The sequence below is a fragment of the Galleria mellonella genome, unplaced genomic scaffold (genome assembly GCF_026898425.1).
Source record: "Galleria mellonella isolate WM207_F2 unplaced genomic scaffold, CSIRO_AGI_GalMel_v1 utg23, whole genome shotgun sequence".
In the NCBI taxonomy this organism is placed as follows: Eukaryota; Metazoa; Arthropoda; class Insecta; order Lepidoptera; family Pyralidae; genus Galleria; species Galleria mellonella.
Window position 1 is genome coordinate 2,702,955 of NW_026442045.1, and position 25,139 is coordinate 2,728,093.

The window sequence follows — 25,139 nt, forward strand, 5'->3', positions numbered from 1 at the left end:
CACAATGTTTCTTGCTGGAAAGGGTTTTTTACAAGTTTGTACAATACAAGTGAATAAAGATAAAAATTATAATAAATTGTTACTATATCAGTAAAAAATAAATAAAACCACTCATCAATTTAGAAAATTAGCCTCAAATTATCTATAATTATAAAATAATCAACAAAAACCACGAGTCTGGATTCTAGTAATTTATGTGTAATTTTGTTTAGTGACCAACCACATATATGTGGTGCTTGTTTCCAACGGAAAAATAAGATGCGATTGACATTTTTTTCTAATCTATCTCGGTTTCGATTGTGTACGAGTACATCATGATACATTGCTGAGAAAACTAGCTTTTTATGGTATCAATGACTGCTTTAACCTTAATCAAATCATACTTATCAAAAAGAATTAAAATTTACCAGAAGGAGACTTTGTACAAAAGTTCTTTGCTTGGGCACCTCTGTCCCATTCGTGTTTCTACCGTGAAGCAGTTGTGTTTGCATGGTTGTGTTTCGGTTTGAAGGGTGAAATATGGCAGTGAATTTACAGGGTACAGTGGAATAACACCTGAGTCCTCAGGAATGGCAACGCATGGGGGGTATCGTGGGCGAAACAGTATACTCGATAATATCAATGGTACTGCTCATGTGTATAGGCGACAGTTACCACTTTCCATCAGGTGGGCCGTCAGCTTGTTTGTCTTACATACAACGGGCTTGTGCGAATAGCTGTATCTCAAGAGTCTATTCTTGGTCCATTCTTATTTTTATTACAGATACAGATTTTATGCCACATCTATATGTGGCTACAGATGGGCAAAGCACCGGGTTTAAACCCGGTGCTTTGGTAAAAACCCAATAAACACCCATAAACTCCCATAATCACCCAAAAAAATAGGTTTTTACGTATTTTTTTGAAAATATGTAAGTAATACCAATAAATTATTTTTATAAATTGTATTGATCAATTCTACAATATTAAATAAAACGTTAACTAATAATATTTCAGGAAATTTTAAAAATCTATATATAATAAAATGAAAGTAATTAATTTTCAGTGTTTTCATGTTGCAGTTGATCAACATGTTGGCCTTTTGCTTCCCGTAGATACTTTAAAATTTCTTCATAACACCTCGTTCGCACACATGGCCGTATATATTTAAATTCTTGAGCCACTAACAGTCCGAAATACTCATTTCTTTTATCCTCTTCTCCATAAATTAAGCATTTAGAACAGTTTGTTTCTTCTTTCAGTAAATTTTCTTTTACTTTATCCTCGTTTTTTTTCTTTGTTGCGACGACGCTGGGTAAATCATCTGGACACTGGGTCTCACTATCGCCAAATATATTTGGAGATCGGCTTCGGCTACGGCTTGGCAGACATTTTTTTCTTTCTACAATTTTAAATTAAATTTATTAGAATAAATGCTTCGAACACACGCGATCTAAGTACCTTTTGTGTTTATTATACCTTACCTACCTAGGTATAAAAAGAGTACTTACGTAGATTTTCTTTTATTAACTGTTTTATACGAAGATCTTGATCTCTCAAATTAGCATCCATTTTACTTCCAGTGATTATCAACTAAATTAATAATCCACAAAGTATTAAATAACGTTTTTATGAAATATTTAGCACAAAAACAATACCCTTTAAATATCGATCGTCAGTAACTGTGGCTGACTTACCTATATTCTAGCAAGCAGGACTGCCAGATGTGAAGGGGAAATCCCCAATAAATTGTTGCATGTGACTGATGATGTGAGCATGTTCGTTTCATAATAAAAATGTTGCCAGGTAACCAAAAAGTCGTATGTTTTTGTGCGAATTACGATCATAATCTTTACGATCGTACATTAAAAAATAGACAAATAATAGTATGAGTACGATTTAAATCGTATATCTGTCAACCCTGCTAGCAAGACAGCGACAAAATCACGTTGCATAACAATGTAGCCCAAGCTTATATCTTATGAAATATACGGAAGAGATACGGACTTAGAAAAAACAGAAATGTTGTTCTTTGTGGAAGTCATTGATGAAATTCTATGTATTTTAGCCCGCAAACTTTCTTCAAACAAAAACAGCGCCATCTAGTATCGAGTTCTGTAATTATCTCTTTGTTTATGGATTTGAAGTAAGACCGCCACGCATGCAATACATTATGACTGGGGATTCCCCTATTCGTCGACGCTGAATATGAGGCGACGACAATCACTGTCAAACGTGTTCACTATTACTCTGACTCTGGTAACGTGACTTCCTGGTAACGTGTTAGGTAGGAAAAGCAGTAAAAAAGTGCATATTAAGGGAGCAGATTTGAAATAATATTTATACTTAACAAGAAATAATTAAAGGTAAGTGGATTTTTGAATGATACAATTATATCATGATCACTTAACAATTTTAACTTAAAATTAGATGTATTATTACAAGCTTTTATTTAGCTTGCGTTATGTAAATAAAAGTATGTAGGTATGTTCGTATGTTGATGCAATTATCCTCAATCCTCAACCGACTGGGATAAAATTTTCCATACACGTTTATTTTGGATGATAGTGCATAGTTAGCTGAGAGTCGTCATTGGATAATAATGGTGGATAGCCTAAGATGTGTACTAGATATTTATTTTTAACATAATATGCGTAAGTACCTAATCGAATTAAAGAAGTTGCTGAGAAAAATACAGAACAATACGATAATAAACTAGCGTCTGCGTTTAATCCTCCGAGGAGATGTAATTTTACAAAGGTTTTTTGTATTTATTTTATTATTTTTTTAATAAATTTATTGTAAATAACAAGAAATAATCATTGTAAAAAAATAGGCACTCTATTGTTGAATTTTCGTCAGACCAACTAATCATCGTTCATTTTTTTAGGTTCAATGGGGAGACCTAAAGATTTACGCATATGGGAGCACTACCGTACTTTACCAAACAAGTCTGTTTCTTGCAAGCTTTGTAATAAGGTCTACAAATTCAGTAATGCTGCCAAAATGCTTCAACATCTTATCACTTGTCCAAAATCTCCAGAAACATTAAAAGACTCTATGAAACTTATAAAAGATAGCTCGTCCAAAACCAAAATGTCTGGACTGTCAGAGATAGAGACAAATGATTCTTTTATAAGCCCCTCGTCGTCTGCTAACACTACAATAAATGCTGAGTTTCAAGACACCGATGATCATATAAAAACAGAATTAGCGAGAGCTATATTTGTAACAGGGACGCCATTATCGATGGTGCAACATCCTTTATGGATACAATTTTTCGAAAAATTGCAACCAAAATTTAAAATACCTTCACGTAAAGCTTTAGCGACAAAATACTTAGATAAAATATATAGAGAAATGCGTTTTGAGTTAAATGAGGAACTAAATGCTTGTAGTTACTTACACCTTCAGTGCGATGGCTGGTCTAATTTAAGAAATGAAGGAATAATAAACTTTCTTATATCAAAACCTCAACCTGCATACGTTAAAAGTTTGAATACAGAAAGTAATCCTCACACTAGTGAATACCTTAGCCAAGAAGTTGAAAAAGTAATGAAAGTGTATGGAGCAAATAAGTTTCTTGTACTTATTGGCGATAACGCTAGAAATATACAAAAGGCATTCGAATTAACAAAACTCAAATATCCACATGTTGTTCCTCTCGGTTGCTGTGCACATATCCTTAACTTGTTGTGCCAAGATATTGTAAAGATACAAGAAGTAACTGTGTTTATTATGCAAGCCATAAATATAATAAAAACTGTTAAAAGGAGTCAACGATTAAGTTCCTTGTTGATAAAATCAAGGCAGGGTGAAGATTCTACACAAACACTAAAATTGCCTTGTGCTACAAGATGGGGAAGTCATGTTACTTCGTTAAAAAGTTTGAAAGCAAATAAGATAGCTTTGCAAATATTAACAGTTAGAGAAGATGTGGTAATTTCAAGAGATATTAAAGATTTAATTCTAAGTGATGATTTCTGGACGAAGACAGGGGAATGTATAAGTATTTTGGAACCAGTCACTGAAAGCATATTTTACTTAGAGAGCGACCAGAATCGTTTGCATCGCACATACATTACATTTAGAGATGTACAAGCTAAGATACGTTTTGCATTAAATGAGATTTCGACATTGAGCGAAGAAAGCAAACAGCAGATTCTAACATCAGTATCTTCAAGATGCAATATGGCAATGAGGCCAATACATTTTGCAGCATATATTCTAGACCCCAGGACTCTAGGAGTCGAACTTACTCAAGAGGAAGAACTTAAGGGTATGGAGTTTATCTACAATTTAAGCCAACACTTAAGTTTGTCAAATGTAATGGCAGATTTGGCGTGTTATAAAGCTAAAGAAAACTTTTGGGCCAGAGGATTTGTATGGAGCTCATTAGATAGCATTGAGCCCCTAATATGGTGGAAAGGTATTTGTGGTTCCACTGAGTTAAGCAAAGTAGCGATTCGTATTCTATCAGCTCCCTGTACTTCGGCAGCCACTGAGCGTTCCTTTAGTATCCAAGGCTACATACATAATAACAAAAGAAATCGACTTACAACTGAAAGAACTGAAAAAATTTCATTCATTTGTTATAACTGGAATCTTAAACATAAAGCTGAATGCGAGGACATTCAGTTTAATGAAGAAAATACCTTAGAAGCTTTCATTGAGCAAGTAAATGAACATAACAGTTTAGACGAAATAGAGCCTATCGAACCTATACAATTCATCGCTTGTAATAACTCTGAATCTGACAGTGATTGACTGTAGTTTTACATTTTACTTTCATCTCTTTCTTAATAAACTCAAAATCAAATTAAAAGTTTTTTATTCTGTAGGCTGCATAATAATATTGTCTATGTCCAGTATAGTGGACGTCTTGCGGCTGAGATGACGATGATGAAGTACAAAATCATAAACACCCAAAAATTTGGGTGTTTATGGGGTTTAAACCCAATAAACCCAAAACACCCGGTTTTTACCCACCAGACTTTAAACCCACCCAGGTGGATTGCCCATCTCTATATGTGGCATAGTATTGACCAAAAATTATGACGATGTAAATAATATTTTGCTGCGACTCTTGTATTACTTTACAAATAACCATTAGATGATGGTAAATGCTAAAAAACAAAATGCGTAATTGTTTCTCTTTCTAAAAATCACATTCGAATTCTACTGTAAAATTAAATAATTAACTTCTTGATTTTATATTATAGATTCTACTGTCTTTCTTGGAATCGCTCTTGATAATGAAACTCAATGGGGTCCTTACATCCAAAACCTTGTAACTGAATTAATTTCTACGGCGTACGCAGGGTTAAACAGTATATTAATATTGAGACTGCTAGATTAGTTTATTTTAGTTACTTTCATAGTATTATGGGATAAAGCGGCCGACATCCAAAGCATATTTTTATTATAAAAACGCATAATTCGCGTAATTTATTCTATGGAGAGTATCACTAAGAAAAAAATAAAAGCTCGCTCACGAAAATTAGTACATAAAATATTCTAAGTTAGGATATGTCCTACCTGTGTACCAAATTTCTTTCTACTTCATTTAACAGTAAAAGAGTAAGGAACATCCAACCGTCCACGCTTTCAAACTGTCGCATAAGAACTAAGGCATAGAAAAAAGTTAAAATCTTTATATATATTTATAGTTATAGTGTTGCATACAGAATACAAATTTTTATATGGTGTTGCCATATAAAAATTTGTACTATACTTTTTAATTTTAGTCTCACTCACGGCGTTCGCCTAGTTCTGCGTTATCATAATATAATTTTTATATTTTAGCCCTGTTAATTAAGATATCTGTATTAAGAAATAGTTAATACAGTTCATTATTTACTCTTATGTATTTTGCTGCTTCGTCCAATTCATTACATATAGGATAAAGTACATATACATGACTTATTTTCTTCAAAGCAATAAACTTTACATTTTCAGCAACTGAACACTGCACTTCTGTCCATCATCATCGTAATTATGTAGAACGTTGATAATTTATACATAACTTTTACGACATATCTTTTGATAGAAACATCTGATAATTTTACAGACTATAATACGCTTGCCGTGTGATCCCAGCATAGAATGAGCTATCCCTTTCTTTCCCGTGGGTGTCGTAAGTGGTGACTAAGGGAACTTAATGGTCGAAAGATGGGCAGTAGCGTCTCTCTTAAAACATCACCAAAGCCTAACTGCCGCTACCAATCCGTCTACCAAGCATAGCACCTGATACTGGCAAAACCTCCCAATACGAGAAGGCCTATACTCAGCAATGGAGCTGATACAAGTTACTGAATGGAAAACCATTTATAATATTTTTTATTTCATTCAACAGGTCTGGTTCCAGAATCGACGGGCCAAGTGGCGCAAAACGGAAAAGTGCTGGGGACGGTCGACGATCATGGCCGAATACGGACTCTACGGCGCCATGGTCCGCCACTCCTTGCCACTCCCGGAAACTATACTCAAGAGCGCGAAAGAGAACGACTCGGTAGCACCATGGCTGCTTGGTGAGTTCGGTGAGGCTTTTAATATAAATCTAGAATCTTCTGATGAGTAGATCATTGGTAATATTATGACGAAAAACTAAATCTATCCTCATCAGACGACTCTGGATATATGTTTTGTGTGTGATGTTACTATTATATTTTTTTATAATTGAAAAATTCTTCTTTTAAATTTGTTTTTTCAGTATTCCTTACATACAACAAACTTACATGTATAAATGTAAAAGTAAGTTTGTTTGTTTGTTAACTGTTAATGCCTTAACCAATCACTAGGAAATTTTTAATACACCTACAATATGGGATGGAGAAAGACATAGGCTGCTTTTTATCATGGTCAGTGAACATAACCCGGTCACGCATATGAAGTAGCGGGTAAAAGCTAGTTGAAAATACCATTTTTAATAAATTGATATTTAGAGTTTGTAGAGTTTTTTTTTTTTACTTCGGCGTCATTAATGCCATAGTACATTTATTATTCTGATTGATATGTGACGTCAGATAAAATATATTTGAAAATATTTCAATAACTATTTCAATCGAATAACTATCTCTCTCAATTTGAAATTAAGCTTATCTATCATTTCTATTGAAAATAAAATTTCTAAATCTTTTATTTTATATTTTTATTTATGTTTTGCAATTTGTAATATTAGATACCAGAGGGAGACTTTGTACAAAAGTCGATTGCTTGGGTACCTCAGTCCCATTCGTGTTTCAACCGTAAAGTAGTTGTGTTTGCATGGCAGTGTTTCGGTTTGAAGAGTGGGATATGGAGTGAATTTACAGGGTATAGAGGAATAACACCTCAGTGCTCAGGAATGGCAACGCATGGGGGGTATTAAGGGCGAAACAGTATACTCTGTTATGTCCATGGTACTGCTCATGTCTATACGCGATGGTTACCACTTTCCATCAGGTGGGCCGTCAGCTTGTTTGTCATTCTGAGTTGTATAAAAAAAATACTTCTTAACTATATTCACTTGTATATATAGGTATTGTATATATGTATTATGAAAATTTTGGAAGTCGAATATGCGATGCGAATCTTTACTATTATAGAAGTAATTGTCAAGTGTGTGTTATCATTATAAAAGTGAGTTTGTTTGTTCCCTCCTGCCACTTTAACAGTTCAAACCAATTCTTCCGAAATTTGGCATACATGTACTATTTGTGATGGCGAAGAATATGTGCTACTTTTTATCTAGGGCTATCAACATAATACCGGTCATGCTGACGAAGTCGCGGGTAAAAGCTAGTAATCCTATCAAGCTCGATGACTTTAAATATGATATTACCACAAAATCCATTTAGAATAGAATTTGGCCAGTCTATAGTCACAGATTATTGGTTTTTGATCACCAGCACTACAAGGTAAGTTAAATGTCGTAATAGCTTAACGCCTGTTAAATCTGCATGGATGTTTTGTGCAAAGTCTTTATAACGTGTGTTTGCACTCTTTGTAATGAAGTGAATTATGACAGTGGATGAGACGAGATATTCGGTTTTCTCAGCTTTCCTCTAGCTTGATGTAAAGAAAGACAAATAGATGTTTTTATCCAAAATTAAATTTTAATTGAATGCGGACTACGGTCATAAAACAGAAACGGGTTTCTATTAAACTTATCGATTCATAACTCCTCTAATAATCTTAAAATTTAAATTCACCTTAGATAAAGAATGTATTGTCTAGTACATTTATGTATATTATTTCGAATAGACCTGAGATTTAGTTTCATTTACGTGTCACAAGCGTCTGGCAGTCACAAAGAGTAAGCAAGAAATTTGAAAATAGAATAATCAAATATAAAATAAATTGAAATATACTTAAATTCAAGAATACGAGATTTCTCAGCTATCCAATCTGAATACGATCTCTAATTGAAGTAACAAACGGCAACTTTATTGCTTTATTAACTACTTTAGTACAGACAGTGATATTTTCTAACTAATATAAGATATAAATTAATTAAGACAATTTTACAAGTAGAAATTTGCTACTACGATTCGATCGCTTGCCTAGGTCAGTATTATTGTTTTATTTAACTTTGACAAATCAATGTAAACAGGATGACATGAACAATATAATATCTATAATTTCGCATATCCATGGCTATATCACGAGTTTAAATCCTCATCTATTAATATATAAATTAAAATTATATCTCAGTTATATATCCAGTTTTGGAGAGAATGGGTGAAAGAAGAATTACAAAAGAGATTTATCGAGCAAGAATGCATGGAGTTGTCGGTAGGGGCCGCCCTAGACGAACGTATAACCAAATAGGCGACGTGCTAAAGAAGGGCCAAATTAAAAGTATCCGTAACCGGCGAGAGTTTATGAAAAGATTGATGAATGTGGAAGAAGCAAAAGAGGTTTGCTTGAATCAAGGCATTTGGCGTTCCATTGTTTCTGTCTGCCCTAATGGGAGACATGCGTGACAGGTATGTATGTATGTATGTCATATATCCACTAAGCTATGTGTAAGCTTGTCTGCTATCATTGTTTTATAAAAAAATATTATACATATAAATCATCAGCATATCATATAAGCCGTTAACTGTCCACTGCTGAACATAGGCCTTCCCCAATTGCGGGATTCTGACAGTAGTTATGCGTAGCAAACGGTTTGCCCATCCTTCGACCATTAAGTTCCCTGAGTAACCTCTTACAACACCCACAGGAAAGGAAGGGGTGGCCCATTCTATGCCGGGACCATACGGCAACACACATAAATATATAAATTAAAATCGACTAATGTAGAACCCATATAAATAGGTCCCTATAAGACCTTATGAATACCCATAAACAAATAACATTGTCCCTCATAAGTCTGATCACTTGAGGCCACATTCTGACCTGATGATTTTGTTCAAGAGTCGAGCGCAGTGACAGGTGGGGGGCGCCCGTAGCGCCGGCCCGCGACCCCCTCCCCTCTCACCTGGGACTCTGGTGAGTGAACATACATACATACAAACATAACCTGTCACTGCGCTAATTAGCTACCTAATTGAATTAAATCATTAATGCACTTATAAGTTGATTAGTTCAACGACCTTCCATCGTCAAAAATATATATTGTAAGTTTAGTAAATAAGTTAAGGTTTTGAAAAATAAATACAATATAATCCCTTGTAGATGAGAATCATCCCACAACACATAAGAATATACTGTGTTGTTTGTATCTAACATCTAGCATGCGTTGCTGCACTTGAGGTTCTATTTTGTCTACATGGAATATCTATCCATATCCATGTTATGTCTCTACTGTCAAAAATAGCATTGATTTAAGTATCTAATCCCTTTAGACGAAAAGACATCGAGGACAGTGCATACAAAAATTTACGTATCTACTTTTTGTATGCATGTATCTGTAGTTGTTATATCAATATACAATTTTCGTTTGAACACGCGAAATGTACGAAACTAATATTTTTTTAATGAACGAAAATGGTATAATAAGCTCATCGTTACTTTGATCTTAGCCAAAAGACCAAGAAGCGATTTTATTACATTTAGATAGGAAAACCTCAAAATAATTATAGGGACAATAACGGGCCATTGTCCATCAAACAAACATTTATACACAATAGGAGCCCCAGACAGCCCTCTATGTCGAGGCTGTTTCGACGCCAAAGAAACGGCTGCCCACGTAATCCTGGAATGTGAAGCTCTGGCCCATCAACGTTTAGAAATCCTCGAAACGGTGAGGTCGCTCCATGAAGCCTGTGATGATCCCAGGAAGCTTTTGTGCTTCTGTGCGGAGCTAGGTTGGCTGTACTAGCTACGACTCATACGCACAACGGCCCAAATGAGAGACTAAGCGCAGAAAACATAGTCCTATTTACATTACATTACATTACAAGCTTATCGTCAATTATAACCAGGGAAAACCTATAGCACAGTTCATCCTAGTTACCATTGAGGGTTGAATGTCATACGCAAAAATTAAGTCAAGTCAATTTACCTATCATGACGAATTCGGCAGGAATTAACCGTGACGGTTTTGAATGGGACCTCGTGGAGATCGATTGGAATAAGCTGGTATTAATCCCGAGCACCGTGCATTCCTTTTTTAAATAGATCATATTCGAGTTACAAATAGGGATGAGGTAACCTAAGAGAGAGACATGGAGCTATCTTACTGTACTGTAGTTACTGCGTCGAAATACAATAACGTACAGAGTTTACGTTCAATACTAAATTACAAAATAAATTCTTTGTTTTTGAAGTAGTATTAATACAAACAAAGTCTGGATACAGAACCCCACCGCGCCTCAATGCCGCCACCCTACCACCGACGCCACAAACAAAGACACGTATAATTTTTAATCCCAACAACAAGAGATGCTCATTTTTCACTACGAGAAGGCTTCTATCTCAGGCAAACAAACTGTTACAACGTAACAATCGAAAATGTATCTTATCGTCTTGTAAATATGGCATATAAACCAGTAAATCTCGGGTTAGCGTTTCTCTAAGGGCAAGAATCTGTTGACAGCTTATGAGGAGCTCTTTTATTTGTTACACTTGTGATGGTCCCCCCCTTTGTGCACCCCTTATAATAATAACCCTCTAAACTAACCTACACATGGAAAACCTACAAAGCCTAAGAAAAGCCTACGAAGGCTTTACCTAATGAAATCCCATGAAAATCTAATGAAAACCTACCCTAAAGAATGACCTAACATCCTCAATATAATCCCATACCTATATTGCCTTATACACCCCAAACATCCTATGAATCATATAAACCCTTACAATAAACACTTAATATTGAACAGATCTTATAGTAGAACACTTGATCATCTGGCCAGATAAATAAATGTGTGATCGTCTAGTAATGTAGGACCCGTTGTGTGTGTAATAACCAAAAGGTTCTTTAATTGGTATATGATAGGAGTTAAATAATAAAGATGATTGATAAATCTTTAAGGATTAAGAATAATTAATGAATTATACTCATAATTCATGTAACTAGGAAGTTATGTTAATTTAATAGTAAATTACAGAATAACTGTAATAATAAAAAAATGGGGGAGCGGTCGGGCCCCTCACACGCCCGGACCAGTGGAAGACTTTCCAACTATCTATAACTCTTCCTCCTAAAAGGTAGGGAAGGGTATTTATTAATGCACTCTGATGGTAATAAGGGAATGAGTATTCTCAGTTCCAAACCAAACATAAGTACATTTACTTCAACATTACAGTGGCTCCACCAGCCCCACGATGCTTCCAGTATAAATTAGTGTTTGCCAGAGGCAAACGGATCGGAACTGAAATCCCAGGATCACTCCGACACGAGAGCTTACTCATGGGCGATGACCCTTTCAGTCCTATATGGCGACATGGAGATCACCCACTAACAGTACGAAACTGTTTCCCAGCGTCACCCTGTTACGAGCTTACTCAATGGGGGTTTCCCTTCGGCTCCACAAGAGATCAGACCAAGAAGCGAGATCACCCAGACACCAGAACCTACTTTGATGGGACATAACCCTTCGGCCCTATAATGTGACATTAGAGATCACCTGTGAAGACAGTCCGATAGAGATGAAGATTTGTGTGATAGGGGATACCTTCCACACCCTGGAATTGGCCAAGCCATATAATGTTGATAATTGCTATATCATAACATAGCATTGTCAATTTAATATTATTTACTTAATACCAAGAATACTCAAGGTTCAAGTTACATCTGTTGATTAGGCCAGAGCCTAAGAACGAGTAGTCCAACCTATAGGTCGAGAGCTACTAAAAGTAATGAGTGCTATTGAATGAATTATAAGTCCAGTCAATTATATATAATATTATTGTTGATTAACCACATTGTGAATTAACCAATTATTTATTCAGAGAGATATATCTAAAGGAACTATAAGTCCTTTAAAAGACACTGATTAATCACAAGTTAACAACGTCTCGTGAAATAACCAGTTGGGTTTTCTATAAGTTTGAGGACACTAAGTCCAACAAGCTATTATTGTGTTGAGAGTAATAGAGATCTTTTGTAATGTTTGTAGAGGTTTGATTAATCACATTGCGAAATAATCAGATTAAATAATTATGTAGCTTTATAGAAAGGACTATAAGTCCTAATTGGTTGTTGACGTAAGTACTGATAAATTACACATTAAAGTGCCAGGTCAATTATTATATATAGGTATATAGGAAGGACAATAAGTCCTATTTGTGTATGTTGTAGTAGTAGAAGAAATATATTGAATAATTATAATGTGAAAGATATAGATTAAATATATATTTGTATAAAAAGGACAGTAAGTCCCATACAATTATTGTAGCTGTACTATAGTTACACTATATCTACTTCCTTTTAGTGTCTTAGTAAACCTATTTACTAAGAGGATTTCTCAGATAAACAAGTGTTTTAGTGTTTAAATCATCATGATTAAATCCCTAAGAAATTAGGTCTTTAAATAATTATCATATCATTTAAGTGAAATTTTTCATATAAATAATTCCAATATTTCCCCTACAGTTATTATAAAATAACAGAAAATTATATAAATTTTCTATAGACTTAGATATAGAATCATAACGTGTATAATCTCCTTTTGTTTGACATTTGTCACATTAATGACGTATTGAATGACGTATTGATGTATTGAATTGAATTTTGATTATCTATCACAACTGTCAACGTAACAAATACTAGCAAGTTTGTTTATTTGTATTTGTTTAATATAATTAAATATAAAATCATCATATATCAACCGTAATATACAACTACATTATCAGTGACATAAATAATCATGGTTTACACCAGAAATAATTAATAGTATCCAGTAATGCTGCAGTTTTATATTTATATCAGTAGCCAAGCTTACTTTCAAATTCAAGAATGAACAGAAGATTAGAAGTTTAACATTCTTATTGCAATTGTACTTGCAATAATATATACATACAGTACTAATTATCAAGAACATTCCTCAAATACATGTGTGGTGAAGATTTCCCAATATGCTATCTATTTGATTCCTAACCTCTAATGTAAATTTATTAAAGAAGTGAATAATCAGTGTTAGTGTTTGCTTTATTAATATTTAAAGTAATTGTCCTAACTTGATATTAATAGGATAATATCTCCTTGGATACAGTCCGACATAAACATATAACTCAATAATTAAATTTATAAAATACTAATATTATATTTTACTACTTGTATATCTCCATACTATTCCCATAAAATATTCAAAACATGTATATTAAATATAAATCCAGTAAATATTCACTAATATTAACCCTGTCTGAACTTGTCTAGTCAATATAACATGAACAAACAACACACATACAAACCTTATCGCCAGGACAACTTCCTTTCTAAATATGAGTAAAATACATAGCTTCACAAGTGTCATACAGTACCAATTTTATACTGAACCTCATACCTAGTTAAGAGTAACTATAGTCAGAGAATCTTTTATTAATTTTATTACCATTAGGAAATAAATCCACACCTATAATATCAGCATAATTAAATATTATTAGTAATCAGTAACACACACAGAATTGTTATTATCAGCTTGCTTACTACAACAAAATCAATATTAAAGTTTATAATAAATCAAGAAAAAATATCTATTTAAACAATACAGGCTTGTTTACCATAAACACCCCACAGTCACATGAATTTATCTAGTAACACAATTAATAATGTATTAAAAGTATTACATTCACATAATATCACTTGCAACAGTTAAGCTGTCTCTTTGTACATCTGGTGTAAAACAAATCCCCACATGTAGTCATGGATAATCAAATATAGACTAAGAATCATTAATCTGGTCGACCGAGTAATGGTATAAAAACATTTCACCATGAAGCGTTAAGTATGAACAGATATTCCAACCCAACACTGTAATAGTGTAATAAATACAAATATTTCATCATCATCATCGTCTCAACCATCACCAATCCACGACTGAACACAGGCAATTTCCACCGACTGACACAAGGAACGGCCCCACAATACACATAAAACAGTCACTCCAACCAATGGAGGTAGCCCACACCGCACTTGCACACACAGAGTCGCCACTCAATAACATCTCTGTCTCATCAATGGTTGTTTCCCCAGCAATGAGACCAGACCACAGCCACCTCAGTCTATTTATCCTCAATAAATAAATAATTTATAGTAACTAGATATGAATCTAGTTAGTATTATAATAGTTTAATAGCTGATTTAATAAGTATTTTCCAAAACTGGACAATTAGAACATTGAATCAAATTGATGAAGTTCTATCAAACGACCATATAATTGAATTTTGTATATAAGTAGAATAACGTAAGTACGTAAATTATATTGATGTAAAATTTGTTCAAATGTGATTGCATTTAACGATATACGCATTACCTAAAGGTATATGGACTCGACTAAATACGTATTTTAATAGTTGTTGGGAAAAATATTAAGTATAGACTTTGCCTGTGATCACAGTCAAAAATCTAACTACGTAGTAATAAATGGAACAAGCTCACCGGATTCTCCAGTCTTCTATTGATTAATTTCACACACTTAATCCACAGTGATACACTAAGATCTCAAACCCCTTCATCGAACCAGTCCCTCCTAGATCTATATCCTAGTTATTTTTTTATTTTATTGCGCAGTTCCTTAAAACACGACTCCTGCGCCATTTTTTTTTTCTTTTTTTTTTTTTTTTTTTTTATTGCGCAATTCCTAAAAAGCAACTCCCGCGCGCCCGCCGATCTGCCGGCTCTCCTTTTTTTTTTTTTTCTCTCTATTCTTTCTCTAATAACGTCATAGATTATGTCACCGAAGGGTAGATATTTCAATAATCAGATTTAGCCTATTATTCGAACTGAACTTTTCTTTAAATTCAATTTAATTATATGTTAACGTATTTTGGTATTTTATATTAAATTGATTATCGAATTTATAAAACTTTAAAGGCTCTCATAAACCTTATTAAACTGTGTTGTATGCATCCTTTTTTACATCTGATGATAAAAGGTAAACTATAATTTAGTTATATATAAAATATAATATATTTTTGTTTAATTTATTAAATTTTCTTGTGACATCCACTACACTTTGGAAACACATCAAAGGAGTTTCCTTTCTGTGTCAATATTTCATACATGGTAACGTCTTCTCTGTACGCTATTGTGAACCTTGACTTTAAAGTTTGTTTATATTAAATAGCTCAGTTTTCGTAGCGGTCACCCATAGGAACCCCTGTTTCTTTTATGTACTTATGGTATTAAACCTATTGTACTATAGGCGAACCGTCACATCCGGCCCCCTAATTATCAAGGAGTTTACCGGATTGATAATTACAACAAGATAAGTTTATTGTTACAATTTTTTTTTCCAACCCTAAAAATGTACTTCACATATGTGTATATAATTTAACTTTACAGAGCTTAAGATCATCATTTAAATTTTTCATTGATTCATCGATACTAGCCTAACACTCTGACATTCTTAAGACTCAAAACAATAAAAGTATTAAAAAGATCTTTAAACCCGAAGTTATGTGTTGTTGAATGTTATGTGTATGAATAGCCTTAAAATTTCTACTCAATATATTAATAATTAAGCATAATATTTATTTATGAATAGATTTGTAAATAATTATTTATAATTAATTTGCATACGCTGTAATGATAGAGTGAATCCATTAAATTTTATAATTAAAAATTTTATACTCGTTTATTTATATGTAATAAATTCAATGCATGTAATTACAATGTCATAAACAGCATAAATGAATACAATCCTAAATGTGTGTAAAGGAGTCTATAAAACCTAAATGTATGAAAAGCCTAAGTATGTGAGGAGTCTAAATGTATAAAACCTAAATATGTGAAGAGCTTCAAGTAAAGAACCTAATAGATACGTTATTTGTATCAGTAAATTTAGATAAAGTATCTATTTAAAAGATACGAGTTAAAACATCTAAATGGAAGTTCATAATTAAAAGCTTAAATGTATGAGTATAACATATCAACAAGCGAAAGAGCCTAAGTAACAAACCTAAAGCGAAATGAAGTGAAATAATTTAAGCATTAAAATGTAATAAATGCAAAAAGGAATCCTAAAATAATTGTCTAAGTGTAAATAAATGATTAAATAAAATCCCAAGTTAATTAAATATTAAAATGAAGATGTTCAAATAAATTTGTTAAAATAAATTTAAACAATACGAATAAAACTTTATGAAGCGTCTAAGTAACCACAAATACATATTTCATCTAAGAAATAACCTAGTGTTCATTGAATAAAAAAAATAATAGTCCCTAACAAAATTCAAATAAATTTAATTTTTATTTATTAATTTTAATCATAGAAGTAAAGCTTATATAAATAATAATTTATCACCACCGGCCCCCCTGTCTGACAAATTTTGCACGGCCCCCCAATTTTAAGACTCCTATAAATATGTTGCATAAAATAATACAAACGGCCCCATAGTTTAAAACTTATCTGTCTGACAAATTTTTCACGGCCCCCCAATTTTAAGACTCCTATAAATATGTCGCATAAAATAATACAAAATAGTTTACTTATTATAAGAAATTTCTTTAATATACTTAAACTACCAATGACTATTTCTTAATACTCTCAGAAATAACATGATCAATAAGTTTTATAATAAAATATTATGTAACCACATTAGATAGGTAGATAGACACCCCCCATCGCCTCCTCCAAAAGATCACAACAGCAAACCCAACATAAATACAACCAACTATATTAGATACATCAATTAATTTATTTTGTACAATAAATTATTATTTCAAAAGATACAGATGTCTTGTGTTATGTGCAACTACAAAGAACTAAATAACTAAGTGTGCGCAAAATCTAAGTATGTAAAATACTTAGGCATGTAAAGAGTGTACTTGAATAAATAACCTACAAAATCTCCCTCTGATATAAGTATAAGGGGTTTTTTTTTTTATATAATAAAATGTCTAAGTCAAAATAAGTAAATAATCAAATAAAATCTGAACTATAATTGTAAAATGAAATAAAGAAATTATGTGAAGAAAACTAAATAAAATATTTATAATAGCATCCTAATAAATTGTTGGAATTAAATTTAACAATATGAAAATACCTAATTAAATTTTCAAATTTAGGTAATTAAATAAAGTAACTAAAGGCCCTAACTAACCTTAATGATATTTTATGAAACGTCTAACTTTCAATTTGAAACCCCTATAAAACATTGTATAAGCTATTTAAACATCCTAAATTAAAATCAAATCATAATTATATAATATTTTTTTTTTTATATATATATAATCAATGTCACTGCATCATAAAAGTTTATGAAATAAAAATCATTGGATATTTTCAGAAATAAATAATGTCATTAATTCATCTTAATTTATTTCTTTAATAATAAAATGAGATTAATAAATTTTATGTATAAGTCATTATAGCATAATTATTGTTTATAAAATTAATATAATGTTAAATTAATAGTTCAGTAAGTATTGAGAATTAATGAAGCAAAAGAATAATAAATGTGTCCTATAGCATAAAATTAGATCAGTGTGAACTGAATATAACCTAGTAAGCTATCTTGCTGCTATTGTTATGTACCTATTAGTGTAGTTCTTAATATAATTTATTCAACTGATATAGAGTAAATAAAAAAAAAACCAAATCATGTAAATTTGTTGTATAATTGACTTCAATAGGTAACGATTGAATGAATTTGATAAATTAAATCCTAAGAACATAAAATAACAGTAAAATAGGCTATTTACCTATAGACATAGAGATCATGAAATTAGGTCCAAATCCTAGATCTATGACGGTATAATTATTTAGTCATAATCATCAAAGTTGGTTTTGAGTTATACTATTAGCAGATATTACTGTTTAACTTTATACTCCTTCATTTTTTAATAACCAATCCCTGAAGTCACAAGCTCCAATTGTGACCAAGTGTTCTTATTGATCTGATATGTAAATAGCCATGAACCAATTATATCCTGGTCACGGCACCAATTGTGATGGTCCCCCCCTTTTGCACCCCTTATAATAATAACCCTCTAAACTAACCTACACATGGAAAACCTACAAAGCCTAAGAAAAGCCTACGAAGGCTAACCTAATGAAATCCCTATGAAAATCTAATGAAAACCTACCCTAAAGAATGACCTAACATCCTCAATATAATCCCATACCTATATTGCCTTATACACCCCAAACATCCTATGAATCATATAAACCCTTACAATAAACACTTAATATTGAACAGATCTTATAGTAGAACACTTGATCATCTGGCCAGATAAATAAATGTGTGATCGTCTAGTAATGTAGGACCCGTTGTGTGTGTAATAACCAAAAGGTTCTTTAATTGGTATATGATAGGAGTTAAATAATAAAGATGATTGATAAATCTTTAAGGATTAAGAATAATTAATGAATTATACTCATAATTCATGTAACTAGGAAGTTATGTTAATTTAATAGTAAATTACAGAATAACTGTAATAATAAAAAAAAATGGGGGAGCGGTCGGGCCCCTCACACGCCCGGACCAGTGGAAGACTTTCCAACTATCTATAACTCTTCCTCCTAAAAGGTAGGGAAGGGTATTTATTAATGCACTCTGATGGTAATAAGGGAATGAGTATTCTCAGTTCCAAACCAAACATAAGTACATTTACTTCAACATTACAGTGGCTCCACCAGCCCCACGATGCTTCCAGTATAAATTAGTGTTTGCCAGAGGCAAACGGATCGGAACTGAAATCCCAGGATCACTCCGACACGAGAGCTTACTCATGGGCGATGACCCTTTCAGTCCTATATGGCGACATAGAGATCACCCACTAACAGTACGAAACTGTTTCCCAGCGTCACCCTGTTACGAGCTTACTCAATGGGGGTTTCCCTTCGGCTCCACAAGAGATCAGACCAAGAAGCGAGATCACCCAGACACCAGAACCTACTTTGATGGGACATAACCCTTCGGCCCTATAATGTGACATTAGAGATCACCTGTGAAGACAGTCCGATAGAGATGAAGATTTGTGTGATAGGGGATACCTTCCACACCCTGGAATTGGCCAAGCCATATAATGTTGATAATTGCTATATCATAACATAGCATTGTCAATTTAATATTATTTACTTAATACCAAGAATACTCAAGGTTCAAGTTACATCTGTTGATTAGGCCAGAGCCTAAGAACGAGTAGTCCAACCTATAGGTCGAGAGCTACTAAAAGTAATGAGTGCTATTGAATGAATTATAAGTCCAGTCAATTATATATAATATTATTGTTGATTAACCACATTGTGAATTAACCAATTATTTATTCAGAGAGATATATCTAAAGGAACTATAAGTCCTTTAAAAGACACTGATTAATCACAAGTTAACAACGTCTCGTGAAATAACCAGTTGGGTTTTCTATAAGTTTGAGGACACTAAGTCCAACAAGCTATTATTGTGTTGAGAGTAATAGAGATCTTTTGTAATGTTTGTAGAGGTTTGATTAATCACATTGCGAAATAATCAGATTAAATAATTATGTAGCTTTATAGAAAGGACTATAAGTCCTAATTGGTTGTTGACGTAAGTACTGATAAATTACACATTAAAGTGCCAGGTCAATTATTATATATAGGTATATAGGAAGGACAATAAGTCCTATTTGTGTATGTTGTAGTAGTAGAAGAAATATATTGAATAATTATAATGTGAAAGATATAGATTAAATATATATTTGTATAAAAAGGACAGTAAGTCCCATACAATTATTGTAGCTGTACTATAGTTACACTATATCTACTTCCTTTTAGTGTCTTAGTAAACCTATTTACTAAGAGGATTTCTCAGATAAACAAGTGTTTTAGTGTTTAAATCATCATGATTAAATCCCTAAGAAATTAGGTCTTTAAATAATTATCATATCATTTAAGTGAAATTTTTCATATAAATAATTCCAATATTTCCCCTACAGTTATTATAAAATAACAGAAAATTATATAAATTTTCTATAGACTTAGATATAGAATCATAACGTGTATAATCTCCTTTTGTTTGACATTTGTCACATTAATGACGTATTGAATGACGTATTGATGTATTGAATTGAATTTTGATTATCTATCACAACTGTCAACGTAACAAATACTAGCAAGTTTGTTTATTTGTATTTGTTTAATATAATTAAATATAAAATCATCATATATCAACCGTAATATACAACTACATTATCAGTGACATAAATAATCATGGTTTACACCAGAAATAATTAATAGTATCCAGTAATGCTGCAGTTTTATATTTATATCAGTAGCCAAGCTTACTTTCAAATTCAAGAATGAACAGAAGATTAGAAGTTTAACATTCTTATTGCAATTGTACTTGCAATAATATATACATACAGTACTAATTATCAAGAACATTCCTCAAATACATGTGTGGTGAAGATTTCCCAATATGCTATCTATTTGATTCCTAACCTCTAATGTAAATTTATTAAAGAAGTGAATAATCAGTGTTAGTGTTTGCTTTATTAATATTTAAAGTAATTGTCCTAACTTGATATTAATAGGATAATATCTCCTTGGATACAGTCCGACATAAACATATAACTCAATAATTAAATTTATAAAATACTAATATTATATTTTACTACTTGTATATCTCCATACTATTCCCATAAAATATTCAAAACATGTATATTAAATATAAATCCAGTAAATATTCACTAATATTAACCCTGTCTGAACTTGTCTAGTCAATATAACATGAACAAACAACACACATACAAACCTTATCGCCAGGACAACTTCCTTTCTAAATATGAGTAAAATACATAGCTTCACAAGTGTCATACAGTACCAATTTTATACTGAACCTCATACCTAGTTAAGAGTAACTATAGTCAGAGAATCTTTTATTAATTTTATTACCATTAGGAAATAAATCCACACCTATAATATCAGCATAATTAAATATTATTAGTAATCAGTAACACACACAGAATTGTTATTATCAGCTTGCTTACTACAACAAAATCAATATTAAAGTTTATAATAAATCAAGAAAAAATATCTATTTAAACAATACAGGCTTGTTTACCATAAACACCCCACAGTCACATGAATTTATCTAGTAACACAATTAATAATGTATTAAAAGTATTACATTCACATAATATCACTTGCAACAGTTAAGCTGTCTCTTTGTACATCTGGTGTAAAACAAATCCCCACATGTAGTCATGGATAATCAAATATAGACTAAGAATCATTAATCTGGTCGACCGAGTAATGGTATAAAAACATTTCACCATGAAGCGTTAAGTATGAACAGATATTCCAACCCAACACTGTAATAGTGTAATAAATACAAATATTTCATCATCATCATCGTCTCAACCATCACCAATCCACGACTGAACACAGGCAATTTCCACCGACTGACACAAGGAACGGCCCCACAATACACATAAAACAGTCACTCCAACCAATGGAGGTAGCCCACACCGCACTTGCACACACAGAGTCGCCACTCAATAACATCTCTGTCTCATCAATGGTTGTTTCCCCAGCAATGAGACCAGACCACAGCCACCTCAGTCTATTTATCCTCAATAAATAAATAATTTATAGTAACTAGATATGAATCTAGTTAGTATTATAATAGTTTAATAGCTGATTTAATAAGTATTTTCCAAAACTGGACAATTAGAACATCGAATCAAATTGATGAAGTTCTATCAAACGACCATATAATTGAATTTTGTATATAAGTAGAATAACGTAAGTACGTAAATTATATTGATGTAAAATTTGTTCAAATGTGATTGCATTTAACGATATACGCATTACCTAAAGGTATATGGACTCGACTAAATACGTATTTTAATAGTTGTTGGGAAAAATATTAAGTATAGACTTTGCCTGTGATCACAGTCAAAAATCTAACTACGTAGTAATAAATGGAACAAGCTCACCGGATTCTCCAGTCTTCTATTGATTAATTTCACACACTTAATCCACAGTGATACACTAAGATCTCAAACCCCTTCATCGAACCAGTCCCTCCTAGATCTATATCCTAGTTATTTTTTTATTTTATTGCGCAGTTCCTTAAAACACGACTCCTGCGCCATTTTTTTTTCTCTTTTTTTCTTTTTTTTTTTTTATTGCGCAATTCCTAAAAAGCAACTCCCGCGCGCCCGCCGATCTGCCGGCTCTCCTTTTTTTTTTTTTTCTCTCTATTCTTTCTCTAATAACGTCATAGATTATGTCACCGAAGGGTAGATATTTCAATAATCAGATTTAGCCTATTATTCGAACTGAACTTTTCTTTAAATTCAATTTAATTATATGTTAACGTATTTTGGTATTTTATATTAAATTGATTATCGAATTTATAAAACTTTAAAGGCTCTCATAAACCTTATTAAACTGTGTTGTATGCATCCTTTTTTACATCTGATGATAAAAGGTAAACTATAATTTAGTTATATATAAAATATAATATATTTTTGTTTAATTTATTAAATTTTCTTGTGACATCCACTACACTTTGGAAACACATCAAAGGAGTTTCCTTTCTGTGTCAATATTTCATACATGGTAACGTCTTCTCTGTACGCTATTGTGAACCTTGACTTTAAAGTTTGTTTATATTAAATAGCTCAGTTTTCGTAGCGGTCACCCATAGGAACCCCTGTTTCTTTTATGTACTTATGGTATTAAACCTATTGTACTATAGGCGAACCGTCACACACTCACATAGGAAAATGTTTATTTATTGTGTAAGAGAGTTTAGGACGATAAATAAACAATTGTCGTATTTTGCAATGGTATATACCTAGATTCATTTACATAATGAAACTAGCCGTGCCCGATAGCTGGGCTTATTTATTATTATTATTATATCAACCGCTAACTGTCCACTGCTGAACATAGGTCTCCCCTGTTGGAGTGTTTTGCCAGTAGTTAATACACTTGACAAGCGAATTGGCAACCGCAATTAGGTTTTGGTTATGTTTTAAGAGGAACACTGCTACCCATCCCTCGATTGTTAAGTTCCCTTATCGCCTCCTACGACACCCACGGGATAGAAAGGGGTAGTCTATTCTATACTGAGACCAGACAGCTTATTTATTAATTAACCGAAATAGAATATCTCCATTGATTGACCGGAATAAGAAGTAGCCTTTGTCCTTTTGTATACCAAAATTACAATTTTGGTAATCAAGAATTATACATAATTCTTGATTGAGCTCTTAAGACGTCAATAATTAACAGAGAAAAAAGTTACCTTAATGTTTATATTATTAACAAAGATTTCATCGTCATCATCATCTCAGCCATTCTCTGTCCACTGCTGAACATAACCCTCCCCCATAGACTGCTACAAGGAACATTCCTGAGCCACCTCCATCCACTAACTCTCTAAAATACATTTGAGTTTATCACTCCATTTAGTAAGGGATTGTCCTACACTACGTTTTTCCGTACGGGGTCCCCACTCATGAACCTTCTTCTCCCCCTCCCCCCAAAATTTACATCTAATGAATTATTAGACACATATAATAGGACTATCTTGATTCATTTGAAGAAATCTCTGTCTATAACCAGTTTTGATTTAATTTACAATTCAAATTAATACAAATAATCAATTTGTTATTTCGCTTTCTTGTTAACTATATGTGACCTTCTAACTAATCACTAACTAATGACTGATACATATATATTTCGAATTTTAATTTTTTTTATTAGAAATATCTTAAAACATCGTAACTTTGTTGATACAATGTAAAGTCAAAGCAAAAGTGTGTTCGTAGACATACTACGACGCTACGTCGTAGCTATGTTTGCAGCTTGCAGTTTAACGAACCCTATTTTCACAATATAATTTAAATAAATTTATTATTATCATTATCATATAATAATGTTATATTTACAACATTATATATATATATATTACATAACGGGATTTTACATAAGTAGGTAGCTTCTTTTCACCATACACTTATTAAGTAAATGAAAACAAGAACAAAAATTAAGTCATATTAAAAATCACACAACTTTAACCGTAAGCAATAGAGCCTAAGTTTCCCCCTTAAACCGCCGTGTAGGGGGAGACAGTGGGGGCTGGAGGGGTATATGCGGCGGGCGGGGTGCGCGGGAGGCGGGCGGGGCCGGCAAGATGGCGGGCGCATTGTCTAAACGTTGATTAACGCAGATTTAAGGGTTGCCACCGTCGACGCTTACATATTAATTATGTACTCGGGTGCTTCCAGGTGAGTTTTTTTACCTAGACATGTGTATACCTGTGCATATATTTACGTTTATGAAGTTTTGTATACATTTAAATAAATAGATATGACAAAATATTAATATATTTTTTTAACTCTGTAAAATATTGTCTTGAATTAGAAATATGGTATAACAATTGTTAATATATATACATGACAAGATGATTATAAATTTACATAAATTTATAATTAAGTATATTCATTTTCTATCCTCAATGAAAAAATACCTATTTATTTATTTAAATTTAGGTATTTTTTTATTTAAATAAGTTTATTTGGATCCAAATTATATCAAAATCAAAAAAAAATAATTTTTTCGGAAACTATT

General features: G+C 32.4%; 2 protein-coding genes across 4 annotated transcripts in view; both read left to right on the top strand.

The window, feature by feature from the left end:
• Window positions 1–25,139, top strand: part of LOC116413233 (visual system homeobox 2-like) — a 153,165-nt gene that overhangs the window by 113,511 nt on the left and 14,515 nt on the right. For 2 of the 3 annotated variants that reach the window (XM_052894714.1, XM_052894715.1), the window contains one exon: window positions 6,335–6,509. In XM_052894714.1, the coding sequence (XP_052750674.1) occupies window positions 6,335–6,509 (175 nt within the window). Of the gene's footprint in view, window positions 1–6,334; window positions 6,519–25,139 lie in introns of all 3 variants that reach the window. The other variant, XM_052894713.1, reaches the window with a different exon arrangement.
• LOC128200640 (uncharacterized) lies at window positions 797–5,000 on the top strand. Its single transcript, XM_052894712.1, has 2 exons — window positions 797–2,345; window positions 2,870–5,000. The coding sequence occupies exon 2, from the start codon at window positions 2,875–2,877 to the stop codon at window positions 4,744–4,746; it is 1,872 nt and encodes a 623-aa protein (XP_052750672.1). The 5' UTR covers window positions 797–2,345; window positions 2,870–2,874; the 3' UTR covers window positions 4,747–5,000.

What these genes read in the sequence shown, in the direction of transcription:
- LOC128200640 (XM_052894712.1), top strand. Translation starts at nt 2,875, where the DNA reads ATGGGGAGACCTAAAGATTTACGCATATGGGAGCACTACCGTACTTTA.